Source organism: Myxine glutinosa, chromosome 3, assembly GCF_964187855.1.
Source record: "Myxine glutinosa chromosome 3, kmMyxGlut1.1, whole genome shotgun sequence".
Taxonomy (NCBI): Eukaryota; Metazoa; Chordata; class Myxini; order Myxiniformes; family Myxinidae; genus Myxine; species Myxine glutinosa.
In genome coordinates this window covers 184,358,057-184,379,331 of record NC_136263.1, presented here as the reverse complement: position 1 = coordinate 184,379,331, position 21,275 = coordinate 184,358,057, and the positions used below count along the sequence as shown (strand labels likewise).

The window sequence follows — 21,275 nt, the reverse complement described above, 5'->3', positions numbered from 1 at the left end:
CTGTGAGCTGTTATGGCCAGGTAAAAACCCCCTCGCTTTGATTAGACACCTGACCCATGACGTCAACTTTGTTAAATTGAATTCAGAATGTAGCCAATCACATCGTTAAAGTTTCACATTGATCGGACAAGGCGTTTCAAATCCAATGTGATTCCAAGACCGTGTGACCGCTAATTTGAAATTCTCAACTAATAATCCCCATATCTAATTGATCATATTAAAAATATATATATATATTTCCAAATACACTTAATCTACCCATGGGATATTTTACAAATATGATCCACTACCCTTGGTGCATTCATGTTAATAACGATGATGTCATCAGTCACGTGTTGTGGCAGCCACATGGTTTCAAGGAAGGTATTAAAAATTGCATATCTGAAACCGCTGAAGCTAATCGATGCATTACTTCTGACAGAGACCATTTGAGGGCCATTCGCTTCAAACCCCAAAACGAAAGAGTGAAGATGTGAGATGCTGTCATTTGAATTGAAAAAGTCTGTGAAGAGTATTTGTACGAGTACAACACTCCATTGCTTTTGGGAAATAAGAAAACATTTACAAACCCTCAATGTGGAAGTGTCACCCTTTAACGATGTAAATCCAAACTTTTGGTTTTATTTGCACTTGGAACTCCCTGTGCAGCTTCCTAGTGCTTTCAACGGATCCATGGGCTGTTATTAATGCACATTCATTCCCAATAACGTATATCAACTGCATTCATCGAAATGCCACCGAGTGCTCTCTTCCATGCGTTTAGAATTGAAAAAAGCATGTAGCAATATGATTAAACGTGCACTTGTGTTTAGGGTCAACATTGAGCCAAATTATAAATGGTTTGACAAGCTCAAGAAAGACTCCATTTTCGGTCAAGTTTTTGAAAATGGGTTTTGAAGGAATAAGAGTTTTGAAAATAAAATCTTAATGTGAATTATATAATGATTATATCACAATCATTAAGGTTATCGAGAAACCTGTTAAACAAGTTTTACGATTGTTAGTAACAGTTCTGAGTTTGTATAGACTCTACCATAATGGTGGAGAGGCTGGACACAGTACCCAGACATGCTAGCCCGGTACCAAATGAGGGATCAAGCATGTACGGCACAACTGCTCCTGCACTTGCTGCGAGAAGTGCTGCATTCAACAAGTGTCTGCCCGGGAAAATCAAGGGGGCAGAGTTCAGCATGCCTAGAGGGAAAGGCAAGGGAGGAAATAAAGATGGACAGAAGCCTCCCTTTGAGTCTACCGTTTATGCATGATCCAAAGACACCGTTGCTCTGAAATCTACAAACTCCAAATGGTAAATTCTACAAGCAAAAGCCTGTGGTAAAATACCATGGAAGCCCTTTACTATTGCACTTAAAATGGGATATTATATATTTCTTAACAGCAAAGTATAAATAAAAATAAAAATTAGGGAGCGATCGAGACACTGATCTATTGCCTATACACCGCCCAGGTTCAATTTTCCATCTAATTCAACAATATATGATTTTTCCATAGGTTTGGATTAATTTGAAGCGACTTTTACTTAATTTTTTTTTTTTTTCCGAGGAGTGTTTCTGTTTCAGGGTGGGAAAAGCAGACAACTGTACAGCATGAGCCTATTATATGTATAGCTCAGAATCTCAGATAATCATGTCAGGCACCATCGACAATAATATACACAGGGGAGGAGGGGGGGGGGGGGAGGGGTGGGAACATGAGCAACACACATGTGCAAGCAAGGGCGTGTGCACACCCACACCCACACAGGGAACACACACGGAAACACGAACCAAGGGCAATCATTACCTCCACCGTTGAAGGTGGATGGAGGTTATGTTTTCACCCCTGTCTGTCTGTGAACAAGATATCTCATAACGTTGTGGACGGATTCGGACGAAATTTGGCAGAGAGGTAGTGTATGTGACAAGGACGAAATGATTAGATTTTGGTGAAGATCCAGATCCAGCTAGTATAATATTTTAAGTGATCCTTCAATATTGAGAGATAGGGCCAAAACCAACATATAGCAGGATATCTCAAAAAGTTATGGACTGATTTGAACGAAACTTGGTGGAGGTTGGGTATGTGACAAGGAAGAATTGGTTCAATTTTGGTGAGGATCTGAATATGGATTCGGATACGAGGATTATTTAATTTTTAAGTGATTCTTCACCATTGACAGATCGGGTGAAAAGCGATATACAGGGTGGGCCAAAAGTCACTGAATGTTTCATTTTTTTTTACAGATAAAGAAGACCAGGAAATACATTATGAACAAATTTACCAATGACCAGAGCATGAAAATAGTTGAATTTTATTACTCCAGTGGGAAATCAATAATTCAAACTCTAAGGAAATTTCGCAATCATTTTAATGTTCGAGAACAACCATCAGAAAACACAAAATCGGAACTCGATTGCTTGTTTTTAGTCAAAGGGGTCTATTCATGACTCAGCCCGCAGTGGAAGACCAAAAACAAGTCGTATTCCAGAAAACATTGACCGTGTTAGGGAGAGTGTTCAGGGAAAACCCAGAAACATCAACTCGTAAACGTGCAACTCAGCTCGGAATGGCAAGATCATCATTGCGAAGGAAAATGAAGAAAGATTTGTTGCCGTTTCCTTACAAGATTCAAATGGTGCACAAAATGTCACCTCAAGATCCAGCAAATCGACTAACATTTGCAAACAAATTGCAGCAACTTATAAGGGACAATACTGATTTTTCCAAGGAAATTGCAGCGATTGATCAAGAAGTTTTATCCTCTGTAATGGATCACGTTTTGGAAAGAGCAAGACTTTGCGAAAAGGCCAATAGGGGCCATTTGCAGGACATTATTTTTCACAATTAATCTAAAAAAACAAATTCCATGAATTAAACTACCATTTGCAATTTATTTCATTAATTTTTTATTAAAAGAAAAAAAAAAGTTATAAAAAAAGAAAACTTTCAGTGACTTTTGGCCCACCCTGTATAACATGATATTTTAAAAAGTTATGGACAAGTTATGACTAAACTTGGTGGATGGGTTAGTTAGATGACAAGAACAAGCCGATTAGATTTTGATTCAGGTCCGAATCAAGATCCGGCCTATCAGTGGGATACAAAACAAACTGTTCAGCCTGCCCTTCAGAGGTATGTGTTCTGTACTGAGTGCCGTTCTAGTTGAAAATGAGGACGTCATGCCCACGTACGACCTGATGATTCCATTGGGTGTAAACATAGAAAACAAAGCATTGCGTCCGGACATTGTACTCAGGAACAAAAATGAAAAGACAGCATTGATGATTGACATATCAGTACCTAGCGATTTTGGTCTAAACAACGCAGAAATCAAGAAAATGACCAAATTCCAGGACCTAAAAAATGAGGTCAAGATATCTTAGAAGCTGAAGAGCATCGAAATTGTACCAGTGATAATTGGAGCAACAGAAATGATAAAGAAGAACTTCACTGAGATTTTGAAAACCATCCCCGGGAATATTACCACAAATGAACTACAACTGGAGGTAATCCGGGGCTTTGTGACGATCCTGAAAATAGCCCTTGGAACAAATCTCTGAAAAGGTTGAACAGCTTGGTCCATGAACCGCGATCCCTTACCAAAGAGGAGGTGGATACATTGGGTCCTGTGAGGACTCCGTTCTACCTTCTGAAACCCGCAAATGGAGATAACAACCAACGACACACAGACAGACAGACACATCTGCCGAAATCATGAGGAACAGAATGCACGGCTGAATCCAACAGTATCTCATATCATTAATATCACCAAAATATCGAAGTCAAAGATGAACCTGTCTTAAAGAGCAGGCAGCTGGGCCTCAGGTTTTTAAAGTTTTATTGCTATGAGCCTGTTTTACCAATGGAATTTTATTAAGTTATTATAAATATTGTATATTCTGAAAAATGCATCAGCAGCAGTTCTATGTGCAGAAAGGCATTCATATATCGCACCTTGTAGCTTCCCGTATGCAACAAGTGAGCCACTGAAGGTGACTCCGCCAATGTACGTGCCCAGATAGGCAATGAATTTGATGAGATTGGCTGATGGGTTGGTGTCAAAATGAGGGTGTTCAATCATAAATTCAGCCACACAAGTGAGCACTGCAGCCAAACCCACGAGGCTGTGAAATGCTGCCACAAGCTGAGGCAGGTCAGAAATCTGGATCCGGCGTGCAATGCCAAGACCTGCAGACAGGAAGGAAAAGGTAATTCATAGTTGCATCTGTTGGAATAGATTAAAATTACCTGAAATGTTGGTCGCTTCCTGTTTTCCGGTCGTCCTCCTGTTTGAACCTCTGCTCCAATTAATCTTTTTTTTTTCTTCGACGAAGGGCAAGTCCCAAAGGTTTTCCTTTTATTCAAAAGATCAAACACAGCTTAAAAGTCTTCTTTTGTCAATCAGTGGAATAAACCTCGCCACTGTGGCCTGGATCTCGACCCACCCACTTGACATTGCTGGATACACTTTCTCAAGATCATTGCCATTTATCACACGGAACCCCATCATAGTCTACTTCCCCCACACTGCAGATAGATTGGCGGCATCATGGCCTTAAGTATTCTGTGCTTGTGTGTCACTTGCACTTTTATTTGAGCGACTTACAACAGGGCCTTCAGAAAGTATTCACACCCCTTGACTTTTTCACATTTTGTTGTGTTACAGCCTGAATTAAAAATTGATTAAATTGCGATTTTCCAAAATCCAGGCTGACTGGACACCTCAACTCTTTTATTCCTCGCTTCTCCCATCTATGCAACCACATTCCAGCGGCTGTTTGTCTCATTCCTCCCACCAGGACTTAAAGCGAACAATGCACCGCCATCTCTGATCATCCCCAATTCTGACCCATGATCTTTATTACCCCCGTTAACCTTGCCTACGCAAACTATTTTACTCACTGCTTTCAGTGTTTCCTCCCGTCCTGTTCGACCATTCCCTTGATGTTTGTCCCAATGTCAGGTCTCCCTTGCTCTTCCATGAGCCTCACTGCTATCCTACTATATTAAATAAGGCCATTCTCTGTATGTAAGTGTATGTGCGCTTACATTCAAGATTCAATACTTTATTACCACATCAACTTGACAGTTGTTAGGAATTTGAGGTCATAAAACAGGGCTGGGCCTATCTCCACCAAACTTTGCATACGTGCCTGTACTACCCAGGGTCAGGTAATGAGTACAAAGAACACCCCCGCACCCATCCCCATGTGGGGGGAATGCGTCGTTTTCAGGACAGAAAGATGCTGCTGACACACCCCCAATGTTTGTGTCGAAAACCATCATCGCTTGAAACCCCTTTTTTTATCTCCTTACCTTTTGAATCGGTCTTCCTCTTCTCAGTGTTTTGACAAGCCATTAGGCATGAGTTTAGGTGGGAATTTGTCATTCTTTATCTTGTCTATCTAATGAGGTGTGGATTGGTCCATTGAGTGATTATATAAATTAAGGTTGCTGTTGTTCGTCGACTCATGGGACGCATATTTGGAAAAAGTTAAGGGTAATTGTATTATTAGCCTTGCAGGAGGAGAGGGTATTGTATTTTCCGTTTATTACTTGCTAGAAAAGATTCCGGCAAGTATGTTGATCGGTTGGTCTATCTGTCTGTCTGTGTGTGTGTAGCACTACGTCTACACCGTTGCACGTATAATCGCCAAACTTTACACACATATTTGTCTTGCCCTGGAATAGACTGTGCCCAATTTTTAACTCTCTCAGCCCAAGGCCTCCATTATGACGTCATAATTTGATAATTTGACAAGTACAAAACTTCATCCAATCAAGATGCAATTTCTTGAGCGACATGACGGCATAAAGTGGTGGAGAAAAAAATAATAATGATGACGTCATCGGTCACGTGGTTCGGCCGCCATCTTGGAAAAAAAGAAAAACTTTGCACCTCTATATCTCCGAAAGTGCTGAATAGAAAAAATTGAGACATGGCTCATTGTAAAGAACTCTCCATGGGGAATAAAATATGTAAATGATTATGTCATAGGTGCCTCCATTATGACATCATAATTCGACAAGTACAAAACTTCATCCGATCAAGATGAAATTTTTGAGCATCAAGGAATAAATTAGTTTGGAAAACAAATAATGATGTCATCGGTCACGTGGTTTGGCCGCCATATTTGTCCAAAATGGCCGATAAAAAGTACATTCCGGCAAGTCCTCGGTCTCTGACCGATTTTTCATCTGTTTGTTTGTTTGTCTGCGGAGTATCGGATGTGCGGAGTATCGTTGAGAGAGAGGAAGACAAATGATGAATTGCGAAAGATGATGGGAATAGAGCCTGTGATTGATGCTGTGAAGAGGAACAGGTTGAGATGGTTTGGTCATGTGTTGAGGAAAGATGAAAGTGACTGGTTGAGAAGAGTGATGGAAATGAATGTAGAAGGAAGCAGAGGACGGGGAAGACCGAGAAAGACTTGGCTAAAGATGGTGGAAGAAGAAATGCGGGCAAGGGGGTTAACAAGGAGAGATGCAGAAAATAGGGGAAAATGGAGAAGATTGTCATGGGGACCGCAAGGCTAACCCCCGCTCTAGCAGGGAAAATGGCCTTTAAAATGCATGTTGTTGTTGTTGTTTGTTTGTCTATGTTTGTCCGTTTGTCCGTACAGAATAAATACGATTTTCTCGGCAACCGTTGGTCTGATTGACAGGAAATTTCCACCATAGGTGAAACTCCACCTGTATAATTTTTAATGATAATTATGACGTCATAGGTCATGTGGTATGGGAGTCATAGGTCACGTGGTATGGGCGAAATCTTGGAAAAACCGAAAAACTTTGTACCTCTGTATCTCCAAAAGCGCCACATAGAAAAAAATGAGCATGGCTCATTGTAAAGAACTCTCCATGGGGAATACAATGTTAATGATGATGTCATAGGTGCCTCCCTTATGATGTCATAATTCGACAAGTACAAAAATTCATCCGATGAAGATGAAATTTCTTGAGCATCATCTAGGAATAAATTGGTGAAGAAAAAAAATATTAATGATGACGTCATTAAAATTAAAATTAACCGCGTCATGTGGTTCAGCCGCCATATTTGTTTTTAACACAAAAGCCTTAAGTACCACAGAAAACACATCCTGGCTAGAGTCTGCAATCTCTGATTGCTCTTTCTTGTTTGTAATTGTATCTCCGCCCCATGTTGTCTTTCAATTAAACCTTAAAACCACCATCACAGAGTGAATTTGGGTGGTTCTGATCACTCTTATAATTGTACAAGTGTGTTAAAGGACAGATTGTATGAGTATTTGGGTGATTAGCACCCAGAACAATGCTGTGTCTATGCCTAGCGGCCTCCGCTCGGTCGCTATTCGACAACGGGTGTATTGCACCAATAATTGTTATGGCATAACGACTGGCTCGGTGGTCCCATGAGGCACAGTATTGTGGTGGATCCATAATCTGGCCCGGTATGACCAAATCAGAAGGTTGCCATGGCCGTTTTGACGTGGTTCACTGGGATTCGAGGTGGGCAACCACATGAACCTGGCGACTATAACACTGGTGTCAGGTATGCATGCATGTATGTATGTACGAGGTGTGTTCAAAAGGTATCCGACCTTTGTTCATAAAAAATACTCGTATCCAGATACAACAAACATACTAATCTCCTTCAAAGTAGTCCCCTTGGGCTGCCACACACTTCTCCCAACGGTTCTGCCACTGTCGGAAGCAGCGCTGGAACGCCTCTTTTGGGATGGCGCGCAGCTGGTCCGTCGCATTCCGCATGATGTCTTCTCTGGACTGAAATCTGGTCCCTTTCAGGGGCATTTTCAGCTTGGAGAAAAGCCAGAAGTCACACGGAGCCATGTCGGGAGAGTAGGGAGCCTGACGAAGCACAGGTGTGTTGTGTTTGGCCAAGAAACTCTGTATCAAATGTGAAGAATGGGCGGGTGCGTTATCGTGATGGAGCTGCCAATTGCCCGCTGCCCACAGGTCCGGCCGTTTGCGTCGCACAGCGTCACGAAGGCGACGCAGAACCTCTTGGTAATACTCTTTGGTGATGGTTGTGCCGTGTGGTGCGTACTCGTGATGAACCATGCCACTGGAGTCGAAGAAGACAGTCAGCATGACTTTGACATTGCTGCGGACCTGCCTTGCTTTTTTTGGCCTCAGGGATGTTGGATGCTTCCATTGTGATGACTGCAACTTGGTTTCTGGGTCGTACCCATAAACCCAGGACTCATCGCCAGTGATCACTGTGTTGAGGAAGCTGGGATCTCTGTTCACAGTCTCCAGCATGTCCTGTGCGATCTCCAAACGGAGTTGATTCTGCTCAATCCTTAGCAGCTTTGGTACGAACTTCGCTGAGATTCTCTTGAAACCCAAATCCTCCTTCATAATGGAATGAACGGATCCAATGCTGACGCTCACCTCGTCTGCAAGTTCTCTGATCGTGATTCGACGATCCTGCATCACCAGGGTCCTCAATTGGTCAATGACGATCTCATTTCGGGATGTTGAGGGCCTACCCGAACGTGCTTCACTCTCCACTGATGTGCGGCCATCTTTGAAGCGGTTGTACCACTCCTTTATCTGTGTGGTGCTCATTGCTTCGTCCCCGAAGGCCTGTTGAATCTTGCGGATCGTTTCCACTTGGGAATCGCCAAGCTTTACACAAAATTTGATGCAGTAGCGTTGTTCAAGTTTTTCCGTCATTTTGTCAAAAACGAAAATCCGACGGCGCTCACTTACACTTCCTCACTCATCGGCGGTCTGCCGTCGAATGACAGCTTCTGCAGGTGGGAAAAAATTCACGCGTGCGCATTAGGATCGCCTACATACGTGCACCAATCAACGCCTCCCTAGCTTCATTTGTTTACGCACAACAAATTAAGGTCGCATACTTTTTGAACACACCTCGTATGTATGTACTGCACTTTTATGCATACATCTCTTAGAATGAGATGGACAATTTTCTTTTCAGTTGCAAGATGCTTAGCCCAACTGCAAGTAATCCGAGGTGAGGAGAAAATGTAATGATCCTGTAAATTGCAGTTGAGAGATGTAGTTCGGTATTTAAGTTGTGCGTATGGGTGCATAAACAGGAAAAAACTAACTTCCAATTGATAAATAAAGTAGTCAAATCATCATTAACAAAAACAATTTTGATTTCACACATTGTGATGCATTAATTAGCACGAGTACCAGTGTAGGCCAACATCTCTTCACACCTGAGGAATTTGGTCAAGTCAAAATAATGAATGCAAAATCAACCTTCGAGATACTCACCTAGCGTTGCACCAGAGGCCATTGCTGCAGACATCTGTGCGAGCAGCTCAGGTGAGGGCTGCAGGTGGCCAAGCGTGGCAGCCACGCCACCGGCCACCCCGATCATGCCGAGTGCGTTTCCAAGACGTGCCGTGCGCTGTGTTGAAAGGCCTGCAAGTGCACCAATGCAGCATAATCCTGAACCCAGGTACACCATCTGGAAATGGAGTCAAGGGACAATGGACTTAAACACTTGCTATTCACAGCTTCATGATAGGTCTTTTGAGGTTCAAAAATGACTAGGATTAATTACATAATGGTGTCTCAAAGTGTGCAACCAGTGACAATTTACTTAAAAAGATGAGAATGATGCTCTTGCAATGATTAAAAACATGATGCATTCAGTGATGCACCTGTTCAATCGAGTAGCCACTCCAGAGTGCTGCTCCATAACCCCCAATAAAGACACCACCAGGCAAGAGGTAAAGGTAGTTGTGCTCCGGAGGATCAGTGGGCCGTTTGAACATGTCCAACATCCGCTGTGTTACCAGAAACCCACCTAGGTGAAAGAAAAGGTCATAGCGACAGAGCAAACACAACAACGTGATGATGACATCATAAGGCACAGACAAACCTCATACTTGCATGGATCGGAATTTCATTAATATCATTAACGAGCTGTCAATGGGCTGCAAATAAAAATCTCAAAATAGAAAGAACAAGTCAGGAGACGACGATGGTTCACGAGCGAGCGGTATTCAATGACAAAGGACGGACGATAACTGAAACAGGCCCGGACAGGCCAGGCCCGGAAATGTCAAAACGAAGGTTACTGACCTTGAAATGAGATAGAAAATAATGTATAATCAGTTATGAGGTTAGTTAGCTGCACAATACCGAAAATTCGGTGAAAAATGGAATGGAGGAAAAAAAAAAAAAAAAAAAAATTGAGCTCGACACATGACATTGGCCTAACCAAATATCGAAACCCCTGTCAGATTCCACCAAACCTTCGGAGAAGATGTAGCTTGAACTCGATTATCCCCTAAAAAGACATCTTTTTCGGGCGTGGCTCCGCCCACAATGGGCGCAATACGCCCACTTGAGGCAGGACAACTAGATAATGATATCAACCTCCCCACCCAAGTTTCATCAAGATCGGATGATATCATCGGGTAGTTATGCTGCGGACAGACAGACACACACACAGACGCACACACATGACGAATATAGTGGTCACTTGATAACTCGTGAACCAATACCAGGAAAGCTGATGATCGACACATGACTGTACACCGCAAAACAATGCAAAAGCAGTCAAAACCCCTTGCACAGACATTGTGGTGCATCCGAAATGCAAAGTAGAGGAACAGGTTGGCCATCGTAGTGAATCTTCCGGATCTGTGTCTGTCATCGTTTCATCCTCGTGCTGTTAGTTGTGTTTTGGTCAATTTCTCCATGCTTAACCGTACCTTGTTGTGGATTTTTGACAACTAGTATAAAGTCCGTCGGAAATGAAGGGTTGGAACAGTTTATTTGACGGGGCAGCCTCGTGAGCGCGCCAAAGTCTGAAGCCTGGACCTAGTGTCAGGTGTGCTTATATCTTCTTTATGCATTAGACATCCTACAGAGGTAAATGAACACTCGGTTTTCCTCTGCGTGCGTTGTACATCACGTGCAGCAAATTTCACCTCCATGCGCCTTGTATTTATTGTGATTAAAAAAAAAAAAACACGCTTCTGTACACCGCCCTTGAGGCTCAGTTTGCAAGCACTGTCTACAATTCCAATGTAAGATGAGAACGGCTGACACGGGCTGTATCGGTGAGGCCACATTCATATTCTACTGGCATGACAGAAGTGCAGAAGACCATTACGAGCATGGTGAAGGCTTTGCAGTTAATACAATTTCTTCCTTTTCAGACCACGGTTTAAGATTGTGAAGACATGGATCATTGGACTACCAGAGAAAGCTCTGTTGTCAAGGAGATGTTCTTTGTAACTGTTCTGACCATCATTTCTGCAGGAATGAAGCTCCATCTGCAAATTATATTTGTCGTGATGACAATACACTTCAAGGTGAAGGTACGGTACAGACATCAGACCAGATGGTATACCACACACTGCCACAGTACCAGAGGCAATCGAGAATATACACGCAGAATTATGGAGCCCCAGTACATCTGTATGCTGACTCTCTTCCACGCCTCACAAGAACAGGTAAGTAGAATAGTCAGAAAGCCATCAAGTTGTATTTATGTCAGCTTCAGTTCTCCCAAGCACTCTCAGCAGGTGATAAATAATCACCTCAGCAGGTGATCTCGACTTTCGGTTAAGAGTGTATTGTCGATGTCAATGCCTTACTTTTGAGGGAGACCATTTGAGCAACAATAGCTTCAAACCCCAAACCGAAAAACAGAACATGTCAGACAATACACACTGTTAATGGTTTATTTTGCCCCCACGAAGGGTTATCATCTGAAATGCCAGCTTCTCCTCACTTCCCATTAGTGGTTAGCATACCTCTATCAACATCCTGTTCGTATCGTCCTTTGTTCTACCTGTCTGCTGATGCAGATCGACACCAACCTTCAGCACCGACTAGTTCTTCAAATCGTTCTTCAACCTATGCCATATATCAACATGCAAAATGCATGTTGGACTTTGGATCATAAGCCCTTGAAAATATTTTTGCAACACTCGCTTGCTTTTGAAAAACAAATGCAGAAGTAACATTTTTTTTTTGTTGTTGTTGTTGTATACAAGATCGAGGCTCGTGAAAGAGCTAACATTAATCACACAAAAAGACAAACCGACACACAAAACACAAAAAACAAGGGGAGCGGCAGACAAGATGGGGAGAGAGGGGGAAGGACACAAAAGAGAGGGGGAAGAGGGGGAAGGACACAAACACAACATTTGAGAGCAGGGACATCGGGAGGACTTGGGGGGAGGTGGGAGAGGATTAAAACATATGAACACTGCAAGGACTCTGGGGTGAATTACCGGGGGTAGAAAAGATCAAGGTTTTCGATGGGGGACGATAAGAGATGGTGGTGAACAGCTGTTTTAAAGACCTGGAGGGAGGAGTGGGATTGAAGGGAGTGGGGGAGTTTGTTCCAGAGGCGGGAGAAAATGGGAATGAAAGAGTGAAGGTGAGCAGAGAGCCTAGACTTTGGCAGTTTAACCATAAGAGGGTTGCAGGCAGATCTTGTGCGACCTAAAGGAATATTGGGGGGACAGAGCACAGAGAGAGCTGGGGGAGCAAGGCCGGAGAGGAGTCGGTAGAAGACAGAAAGACCACCAACCTGCCTGCGGTGAGTGAGTGAAAGGCCCTCGGCGTTGACTACATCGCAGGAGATTCCAATGATTCTGAAAGCTTTGGCCTCAACAGCGTGAAGCCGAGCAAGGTGTGAGGCAGGAGCACCAGCCCAGAGGGGGGAACAGTATTCCATTGAGCTGCGGATGAAAGCCTTGTATGTGGTGAGGAGCTCAGGTGTGCCAAGGAAGGACTTCGCACGACGGAGGATGCCCAGTCGGCGACTGGCTTTGGAGGCCAGCTTGGAAATGTGGTTTTCCCAAGAAAGATCATGGCAGATAGTGAGACCCAAAAGCTTGAGCGACAGAACTTCTTGGAGAGGATTGTTGAGAAAGTAGATGGGAGGGTTGTCCAGTCGGTCCTTTCGGAGAGACATTGTAAGAGTGTGAGATTTGTCAGGATTGAAAGACATGTTCCACTTGTTTGACCAGTCTGTGATTTTGTCCAGGTCTGCAGAGAGTGAGGAGGCTGCAGACTGCCGATCTGAGGGATGAGGAATGGAGCGACAGAGAGTAGAGTCGTCAGTAAAGAGATAGAGAGGATTTTCAAGAGTCAGAGAGATCATTGATGAAGACCAGAAAAAGCACAGGGCCCAGAACACTACCTTGGGGAACTCCAGCCTGAACAGGAAGAGGAGATGAGAGAAACCCATTCAGGGCCACACGTTGACTACGACCAGAGAGGAAGTCCGCCAGCCATGCGTGGAGATTTCCATGGATACCAAAGGAGGAGAGTTTGGAGAGCAGAGCAGGGTGCCAGACCGTATCGAAGGCACGTGAAATGTCAAGGGAGACAGCTCTAATTTCCTGTTTGGCGTTGAGGACCTCCATCCATTGTTGAGAAAGCAGAAGCAGCATGTCCAGAGTAGAGTGACCAGGTCTGAAACCAAATTGATGATCAGAGATCAAGCCATTGGAGAAGAGGAAAGATTTAATATCTGAAGCAATGATGGATTCCATGACTTTGCTGATAATTGGGAGAAGGCTGATTGGTCTGTAGTTGCTGGGATCTGTTTTTGCACCTTTTTTGTGCAAAGCGGTGATGTTGGCTGATTTCCAAGCAGATGGCAGATGACCTTGAGCAAAAGAGAGGGTGAAGAGAACAGAAAGAGGAAGTGAAAGAGCAGAAGAACATGATTTTAGGACCCGTGGGCTGATGCCGTCAGGACCAGTTGCAGAATCAGAGTCGAGGGTTGACAGAAACTTTTCCACCTTGTCAGGAGGAAAGGACACAGAGTCCAGGAGCAGCTGGGTACGACTGCGTACGGTGGGTACAGAGAGGGATGGGTTTGGGACACAAGATTTAGAGGCAAACACAGAGTTGAAGCATTCAGCTTTTTCACGTGCGGAGTCAGCCGTTAAGCCGTTTAAGGTGAGGGAGGGGATGGAGGGGGAACAAACACCAGAAACAGATTTGACCAGATGCCACCAGGATTTGGAAGAGGGAGACAGATAAGAAAGAGAGTTCGGTCTTGAGGATGGTGAGATATTGTTTCCTGGCTCTCCTGAGGGTGGACACACACTTGTTTCGGGCTTTGTGAAAGGAAATGAGATTTCCTTCCGTTGGATTTGCTTTCCAGGAGACGAAAGCAAGTTGTTTCAGGGCAACAGCCTCACCACAAGATTCCGTGTACCATGGACGGGAGGAAGGGTATGACAACTGAAGACGAGATGGTATAAATCTGTGCATGAGAGAGAGCAATTTACTTTGAAAGAATTCCCAGGATGAGTTGATGTCAGAGGCGGTAGAGATGGGAGACCAGTCCAGATGATTGATGGCTGCTTGAAGACCGTGCCAGTTGGCCTGAGTGAAATGCCAGACTCGTCGACGCTGAGGAGGCTCTCTGAGAATGGTCAGAGATGTCCACTTTGACAAGCACATGATCAGATGAGCCGATTGGAGCAGAAGAAGAGCAGCAGACATTTTCAGGGAAGTTTGTCATAACCAAATCCAGAAGAGAAGATGCTCCGTTGACTGAGATCCGGGTCGGGAAATTGACAGATTGTGTCAGTCCCAGTGAGTCGCAGAAGTCCTTTGCTGAAGAGCCATGGCTGGTGAGAGGTACCCACACCCAGCCAACTGGCATGGTGACAATTGAAATCACCACATATGAGGAAGAGAGAGTTGGGATGGGTAGATAGAAGTTGGTCCATATTATCAGACAGTGAGATGTAGATGGAGTCATCGCTGATTGGTGGATGGTACAACACACATATGAACAAAAGGTGGGAGCGAAGGGGAAGCCGTAGCCAAAGGTATTCCTGGGGGTGAGGTGGAGAGAGGGCAGTGGAGGGCGAGTGAGGAAGAGAGTTTTTTATAAAGATAGCAACCCCACCTCCAGGACGAGGCTCAGGTCTATCATACCGGAGGAGGGAGTAACCTGGGAGAGATACCAAGGCATCAGAGACATCATGAAGGAGGAAAGTTTCTGTTAAGCAGATCACATCTGGTTTGTTAGAAGCAACCTGTATGGAGAGGTCAGTCAAGTTTGAGCGAAGGCCCCGGATGTTTGAGGTCCATACCGTTAATGAAGAGGAAGGGGGAGCATCGGGTCCAGAACAGGGGGGGGGAGGGGTAGGGTAAGATGTGGAAGAGGAGGAAGAGGTAGGGAGAGCTGTTGAAGGTGTGTCAGAGATTTCAGAATAACTTGGAGAAAGGGAAGAATGGGGCGGACAAAAGGTTTGATGGAGATTGGGTGAGGCACAGTGAGGTGTTATTTGAGGAGGGGGAAGAGCAAGGCAGAAGGTTTGGGGAGATGAAGGTGAAAGTTGGAAGGAGGAAGAAGCAGGGAGGATGCTTTGAGGAGGAGGGGTGAGAGGGGAGTCTAGGAGGGGAGGAGCGAGGGAGAGTCTCGGAGGGGAGGGGTGTGGGATGAGTTTAGGAGGGAGGGGAGGGAAGGGGCAAGGGGGGAGATTTGAAAGGGATGGGTGATGGGGAGGATTTGGAGGGGAGGGGTGAGATTGGATTTTGAAAAGTGTACGATTCATGGGAAACGAACATTTTTTGCAAAATGAGTTTGAGACCTTCGAGTCAAAAATACGTTTGAGGACACTGGAGGAGGGATGGAGTTCTGGATAGTTTAGGGAATGTAGAAAGGAGGAACTGTAAGAGATGGTATTATATATATTTTTTGGAATGAATAGATGAACCCCAAACATTAACAGATCTTCAATGTTTTTGTGTTACCCTGTATAAAATAAAAGGTTGAAAATGCACAAGATAACGTTTTATGCTGACTGTGCGATCACCAAACATCAAAACACAGTGCCTCAATCAGCATCAGAGATGAAACAACTGAGTAGACGACACTGTGAAACAACTCACATTGCTTCCGATTGGACTGAAAATGATCCACAAATGGGAAAACCTGTGCAGGGGAAAAATGTTCCCAACAAGAATCTGCTAAAGTAGGAAAAAGTTGCTTTGCCACTGCTTACCTGCAATGTTGATGGACGAAATGAAAGCGGCAAGAAGAGCGAGAGTCTCGGGTGTTGTATCAGGAAGATATTTTCCACCCATCAGAGCTAATCCCCCGACAGCTGTCAGCCCTGATACAAGGACGGCATAAGAATAATTCAATTACTATATTTTATGATAACTAGGGCATGCCCGTACTATATATATATCTAAAATTATATCCCCCCCCCTATTTACATGAAATGGTTTGGTCCAAAGCGAACGGCTTGCGAGTGGTGACAATCCCCCCCCTCTATTTACATGCAATGGTTCGGTCCAAAGCGAACGGCTTCCGGAGTTTGGTAAAGAAATCGCCATCGCGTACACAAACGCGCAGGAAAGCGAATGAATCGCAAATTCGTTTTTATTAGTTGTAAAACATAATGCCCAATTATTCAATTAGCGCCAACGTATTTTGGCTTTTTGCAATTTAATCGCAAGGAAAAGTAGAAAGAGAAGAGGGAAAAAAAGAAAAGCCTTGCCTTGCTGCAAACAGCTGCTGCAAACAACAACAACATGGAAGGCTGCACTGTCCGGAAGTTGGCATATCGCAGTTACGATTATTTTAGTGTTAATGGCCAATTATTCAATTAGCGCCAACGTATTTTGGCTGTTTGCAATTTAATCGCAAGGAAAAGTAGAAAGAGAAGAGGGAAAAAAAGAAAAGCCTTGCATTAACGCATTAACGCTTGCATTGCATTAACGGTTCGGCACACGTGATAGCTCGCTGCTCTCTGATTGGTTGAAGCGTTTTTTGGACATAGCTCGGTAGGTACTTGTCCGATTAATTTCAAACCTTGAAAAGGCACATCCTCGGGTCCCCAGCAATATACCTGGCAAGTTTCAAGTATATCGGACCCGTGGTTGTCGAGAAACAGCGGTCACAGACAAACACACAGACACACAGACACACAGACACACAGACACACAGACACACAGACACACAGACACACAGACACACAGACACACAGAGATTGCTGGAATTATAGATAGATTATAGCTGTGTATAAGATGTGCAAGTCGAACAAAGCCAGCTCAAACAAAATATATGATTAAACAGAAGCAAAATGCAAACAGATAAACGAACTTTCTGATGTGAAGTGTATAACCGAAAGAGGAAACCATTTACAGGCCCAAACTGGCTCCACAAGCCATCAAAAGGACAATGTGTAAAACAATTGCTGTAAAAAAAACAAATTCAAAAAAAAGAATAAATAAATATGAATGAATTGAATGATCGTTTTAAGGCCATTTTTCCCCACTAGAGCGGGGGTTAGCCTTGCAGGCCCCATGACAATCATGATTCCCTGTTTGAGGCAATGTTTTTTTTATGGCCAGATGCCCTTCCTGATGCCAACCCTTAGTCGCCCCTTAATATGCACAGGGATATGGTGTACCTATTCTAAATTGGGGTACACACCGGGATAATTCATCCCAGCAAGCTGGTACTCAATTTGCTGACCTCAGAAGGATGACAGGCTGAGTCAACCCCCCTGGCGTTAATGCAGCGATCGAACGGGATTCAAACTCAGGATCATGGGATCCCAAGCCTGCGCCGTAACCGCTAAGCCAACACCAGGCAACAAATAAATAAATCACATAATTGTTATAAGGGCCAAATAAGTCTACGTTTAATAGTCTTGAAAAGTTACAATGATAGAACAAATATGATTATCCACTTGTTGACATTTATGAATGACAAGATGAAACCAATTAATCAATATGTGGTTCCAAAAACATACTTTATGTTCACCTGAAATTGCGTTGGTGACTGACATGAGAGGAGAGTGAAGGGCGGGGGCGACACCCCACACTGTGTGGTAACCCACTATTCCTGCGAGGCCAAACGTCGTCACGATCTGTGTGAAAGGCAACCCCGGGGAAAGAAGCCCAAGACCGAGCACGGAGCCAATGCCTGAAGAAGAAATGCACGATAGACATTTGAAAATGCATATCACACATTACACATAAATAGATACATTCCATTACCAAGAGGGTTGTGACAGTCCCATCTGAATGTGCATCATTTTCCCCACAGGGAAGAGAAGCATGTACTCAACAAAACTGTTCACTGGCACTTTCTGGACAACAATGTATTGTATTGTATTTCTGGACAAGTATGTAGGACAAGTATTCTGGACAATGTATTTCTGGACAAGTGCAAAATCTGTGATTCAAATGGTCTTTTAAACATAATTTTCAGGATTTAAAGGAACGAGTGGCAATTTCAAAATGGCTCACTATAATAATTGTTCTCAATAGTGAAAACAAAGGGGAATCGTGAAAAAATATTTATTTAGTTAACCTCATCATGGATCTCACCAAATAGATTACAATCAAGGTGCCATGGTGTTCAAGGTGTATTCACAAGTCAACCTGCTCGAGTAATCTTTAGTTGACATGTGGCACTGCGCAAGTAATCGAGGAAATCAAAGGCACTTGGCGAAGAATCTTTATTCTCCAGTCAACCTTTACCACAAAACAAATAATCTTTAGTCAACCTATGCCATTGTGGGACTGTGGGAGTAATCTTTAGTCAATCGATGCCATTGTGTGAGTAATCTTTAGTCAACCTATGCCATTGTGAGAGTAATCTTTAGTCACCCTATGCCATTGTGCGAGTAATCTTTAGTCAACCTATGCCATTGTGTGAGTAATCTTTCGTCAACCTATGCCACTGTGCGAGTAATGTTTAGTCAACTGATGCCATTGTGTGAATAATCTGTAGTCAACCTATGTCATTGTGAGAGTAATCTTTAGTCAATCTACAGCACTGAGTGAGTAATCTTTAGTCAATCTACAGCACTGAGTGAGTAATCTTTAGTCAATCTACAGCACTGAGTGAGTAATCTTTAGTCAATCTACAGCACTGAGTGAGTAATCTTTAGTCAATCCACTGCACTGTGCAAGTAATCTTTAGTCAATCGACACACTGTGTGAGTAATCGAGTGAACTTCAGGTACCTGAGCAAATTATCTATTTTGTACTTAACGAATAGCACCACGCGAGCAATCCTTGGTCAACTAATGACACCGCGTGAGTAACCTCAAGTCAACCTTTAGCACTACGCAAGTAATATTTAGTTAACCGATGGCACTGCACGAGTAAGTCAACCTTCCGCACAGCATGAGTGATGTCGAATCAACGCCTCTGATGCCGAGGAGAATTCATGCTTTAACCTCAGATGAAAACGTATGCTGGTTAGGAATACATGGAAAATTGCAAGAACAAAAACATACAAAGTAAAATCATATAATTTGAGAAGTGTGCATTTGTTTGCGTGTTTGTTTGACTTCAATGCACTCCTGCACCTCCGGATGGAATGAGTTGAAAACTGGTGGTTGTTTTGGGGGTGTGCATAGGGAGGTTTTACGGGGTGAAATAAACTTCATCATCTCGGGGGTTCAGGCTGGGAGAAGGACCCCAATTCAAATATGTATGGCAGAGCACCGCTTCTGGTGGGATTTGTATCAGAAGTTACACTAAAATACCCAAATTATTGGGGAATTATCCCATTCGTAATTCCAGGGAATAATGACATCCGCAAGTAAGGGTTATTCACCTGTCAAAAAACATTCCATAGATCCACGTAGAATGCACACAATTAACGTAGACACTTTTTGGGAAAGTCAAAGTGAGGAAACTGGAATTACACATTTGTTTCAATCATTACAAAGGTCAGCATGCATTACCGGCAGTGTACGTAGTTGCTGAACGTAGCGTGCGCTGGAATGGCGTAACGCTCGCCGCCTTTTCAGCTTCCTGATCAGCTACTGTGGTTGGCTTTGGTGGTGCCACAGGCGGAGCAGTTTTTGGTGCTGGCATTGGGTAGAGGAGTTTACCATCCTAAGGTGACAGATAAAGCTTAGACGAGGAATTGCATGAGGAGGACGTGTCACAGACAGTTTAATTAGGAAGAAGGAAAAATGGATGATGTGAAAGATGATGATGAAAACTGATGACAAAATGAAAGAAAAAAATGGATGACGATGAGCTGAAGCAACAGGAACTTAACCACTAATGCCGAACTCGGAAGAAAAAAACAAAAATAATAACGTCCATCGTTGAGTCCCATAAGATTTTTAACAATTGCTTACCTTCATTACCACGGTGCCCCTGACCACATGATCCAGGGTGCCATAATCAAAATCATCTCTCAGGTTATAGTGAAAGTTTTCTTTGTCTGGACTGATGCCTCGAAGCAGCTTCACCACGTTGTTCGAGTAGAGTGCACTTGCTTGTGCCGCCATTCGGCTGGGCAGGTCGGTGTATCCAATGTGAGTCACGCCCTTGAATCAGGAAGAGGTGTACAGTTGTTTTTACAAATCAAGAAAAACCTATAGCTTAGCTCAATGTTATAGGAATGCTGATCTCATCAATGTCAGAGGACATGCAAAGTAAACATGTAGGGACACATTGCTAAAGAACTTAAACTCCTCCATATCACCATGTAGTATCCAAGATAAATATCCAAACAAACCGAGCGAGGTATCCAAAAATATTTTTGTTGCCAAAGAAGATTTTTAAAATCGAAAAATAGAAAGATCATCCCACTTGTGCACTTCATAAAAGCTGAATACAAGTGCAGGTGAGTAAAGAGAGGAGAGGTGGAGTGAAGGTATCATTTGTTCCACAAGGTTCTTGCCTTATGTACGTAGAGCTCGCCCGGTTTGGTGGTCTCAATATTCCCTCCAGCTTCCGCCGCAAGGTCCACAATGACAGATCCCTCTCGCATCGTCTCAACCATCTCCTTTGAAATCAGAATGGGTGCACGCTTGCCTGAATAAAGGAAAATGTTCACTCAATTTGTCATGGTGAAGAAAATGGAAAACACTCCATGCTGCAATAGAAAGGGTTTGCATTTCAGCACATAGCCAATGTGGGGAAAAATTGCATGCCAGTGTAAATTGATGAAAACAGCAAAAAAACTAGAAGGCACTTCGTAGAGCGCATAACTCCGCAGGGCTGAACAATTTATGTTTTGTATCCCACTGATATGTCAAATCTGGATTCGGACCTGAACCAAAATCTAATCAGCTTGTTCTTGTCACCAAACCAACTCATCCCCCAAGTTTAGTCACAGGTCATCCATAACTCTTTTAAATATCATGTTATATATCGCTTTTCACCCGATCTCTCAATGGTGAAGAATCACTTAAAGTTAAACAATTCTCTCATCCAGACCCACATTCAGATCTTCACCAAAATCGAATCGCTTTGTCCTTGTCACACACACACACAACCTTTCCACCAAGTTTCGTCGAAATCCGTCC

At 43.5% G+C, this 21,275-nt stretch overlaps 1 protein-coding gene across 3 annotated transcripts in view; it reads right to left on the bottom strand.

The window, feature by feature from the left end:
- Positions 1-21,275, bottom strand: part of NNT (nicotinamide nucleotide transhydrogenase) — a 69,822-nt gene that overhangs the window by 11,270 nt on the left and 37,277 nt on the right. For all 3 annotated transcript variants that reach the window (XM_078774809.1, XM_068102039.2, XM_068102040.2), the window contains 9 exons: positions 20,648-20,781; positions 20,100-20,291; positions 19,695-19,848; positions 17,756-17,917; positions 15,984-16,094; positions 9,642-9,787; positions 9,250-9,445; positions 3,952-4,185; positions 1,034-1,194 (listed from right to left, as the gene is read on the bottom strand). In XM_078774809.1, coding sequence (XP_078630935.1) covers positions 1,034-1,194; positions 3,952-4,185; positions 9,250-9,445; positions 9,642-9,787; positions 15,984-16,094; positions 17,756-17,917; positions 19,695-19,848; positions 20,100-20,291; positions 20,648-20,781 — 1,490 coding nt within the window. The remainder of the gene's footprint in view (positions 1-1,033; positions 1,195-3,951; positions 4,186-9,249; positions 9,446-9,641; positions 9,788-15,983; positions 16,095-17,755; positions 17,918-19,694; positions 19,849-20,099; positions 20,292-20,647; positions 20,782-21,275) is intronic.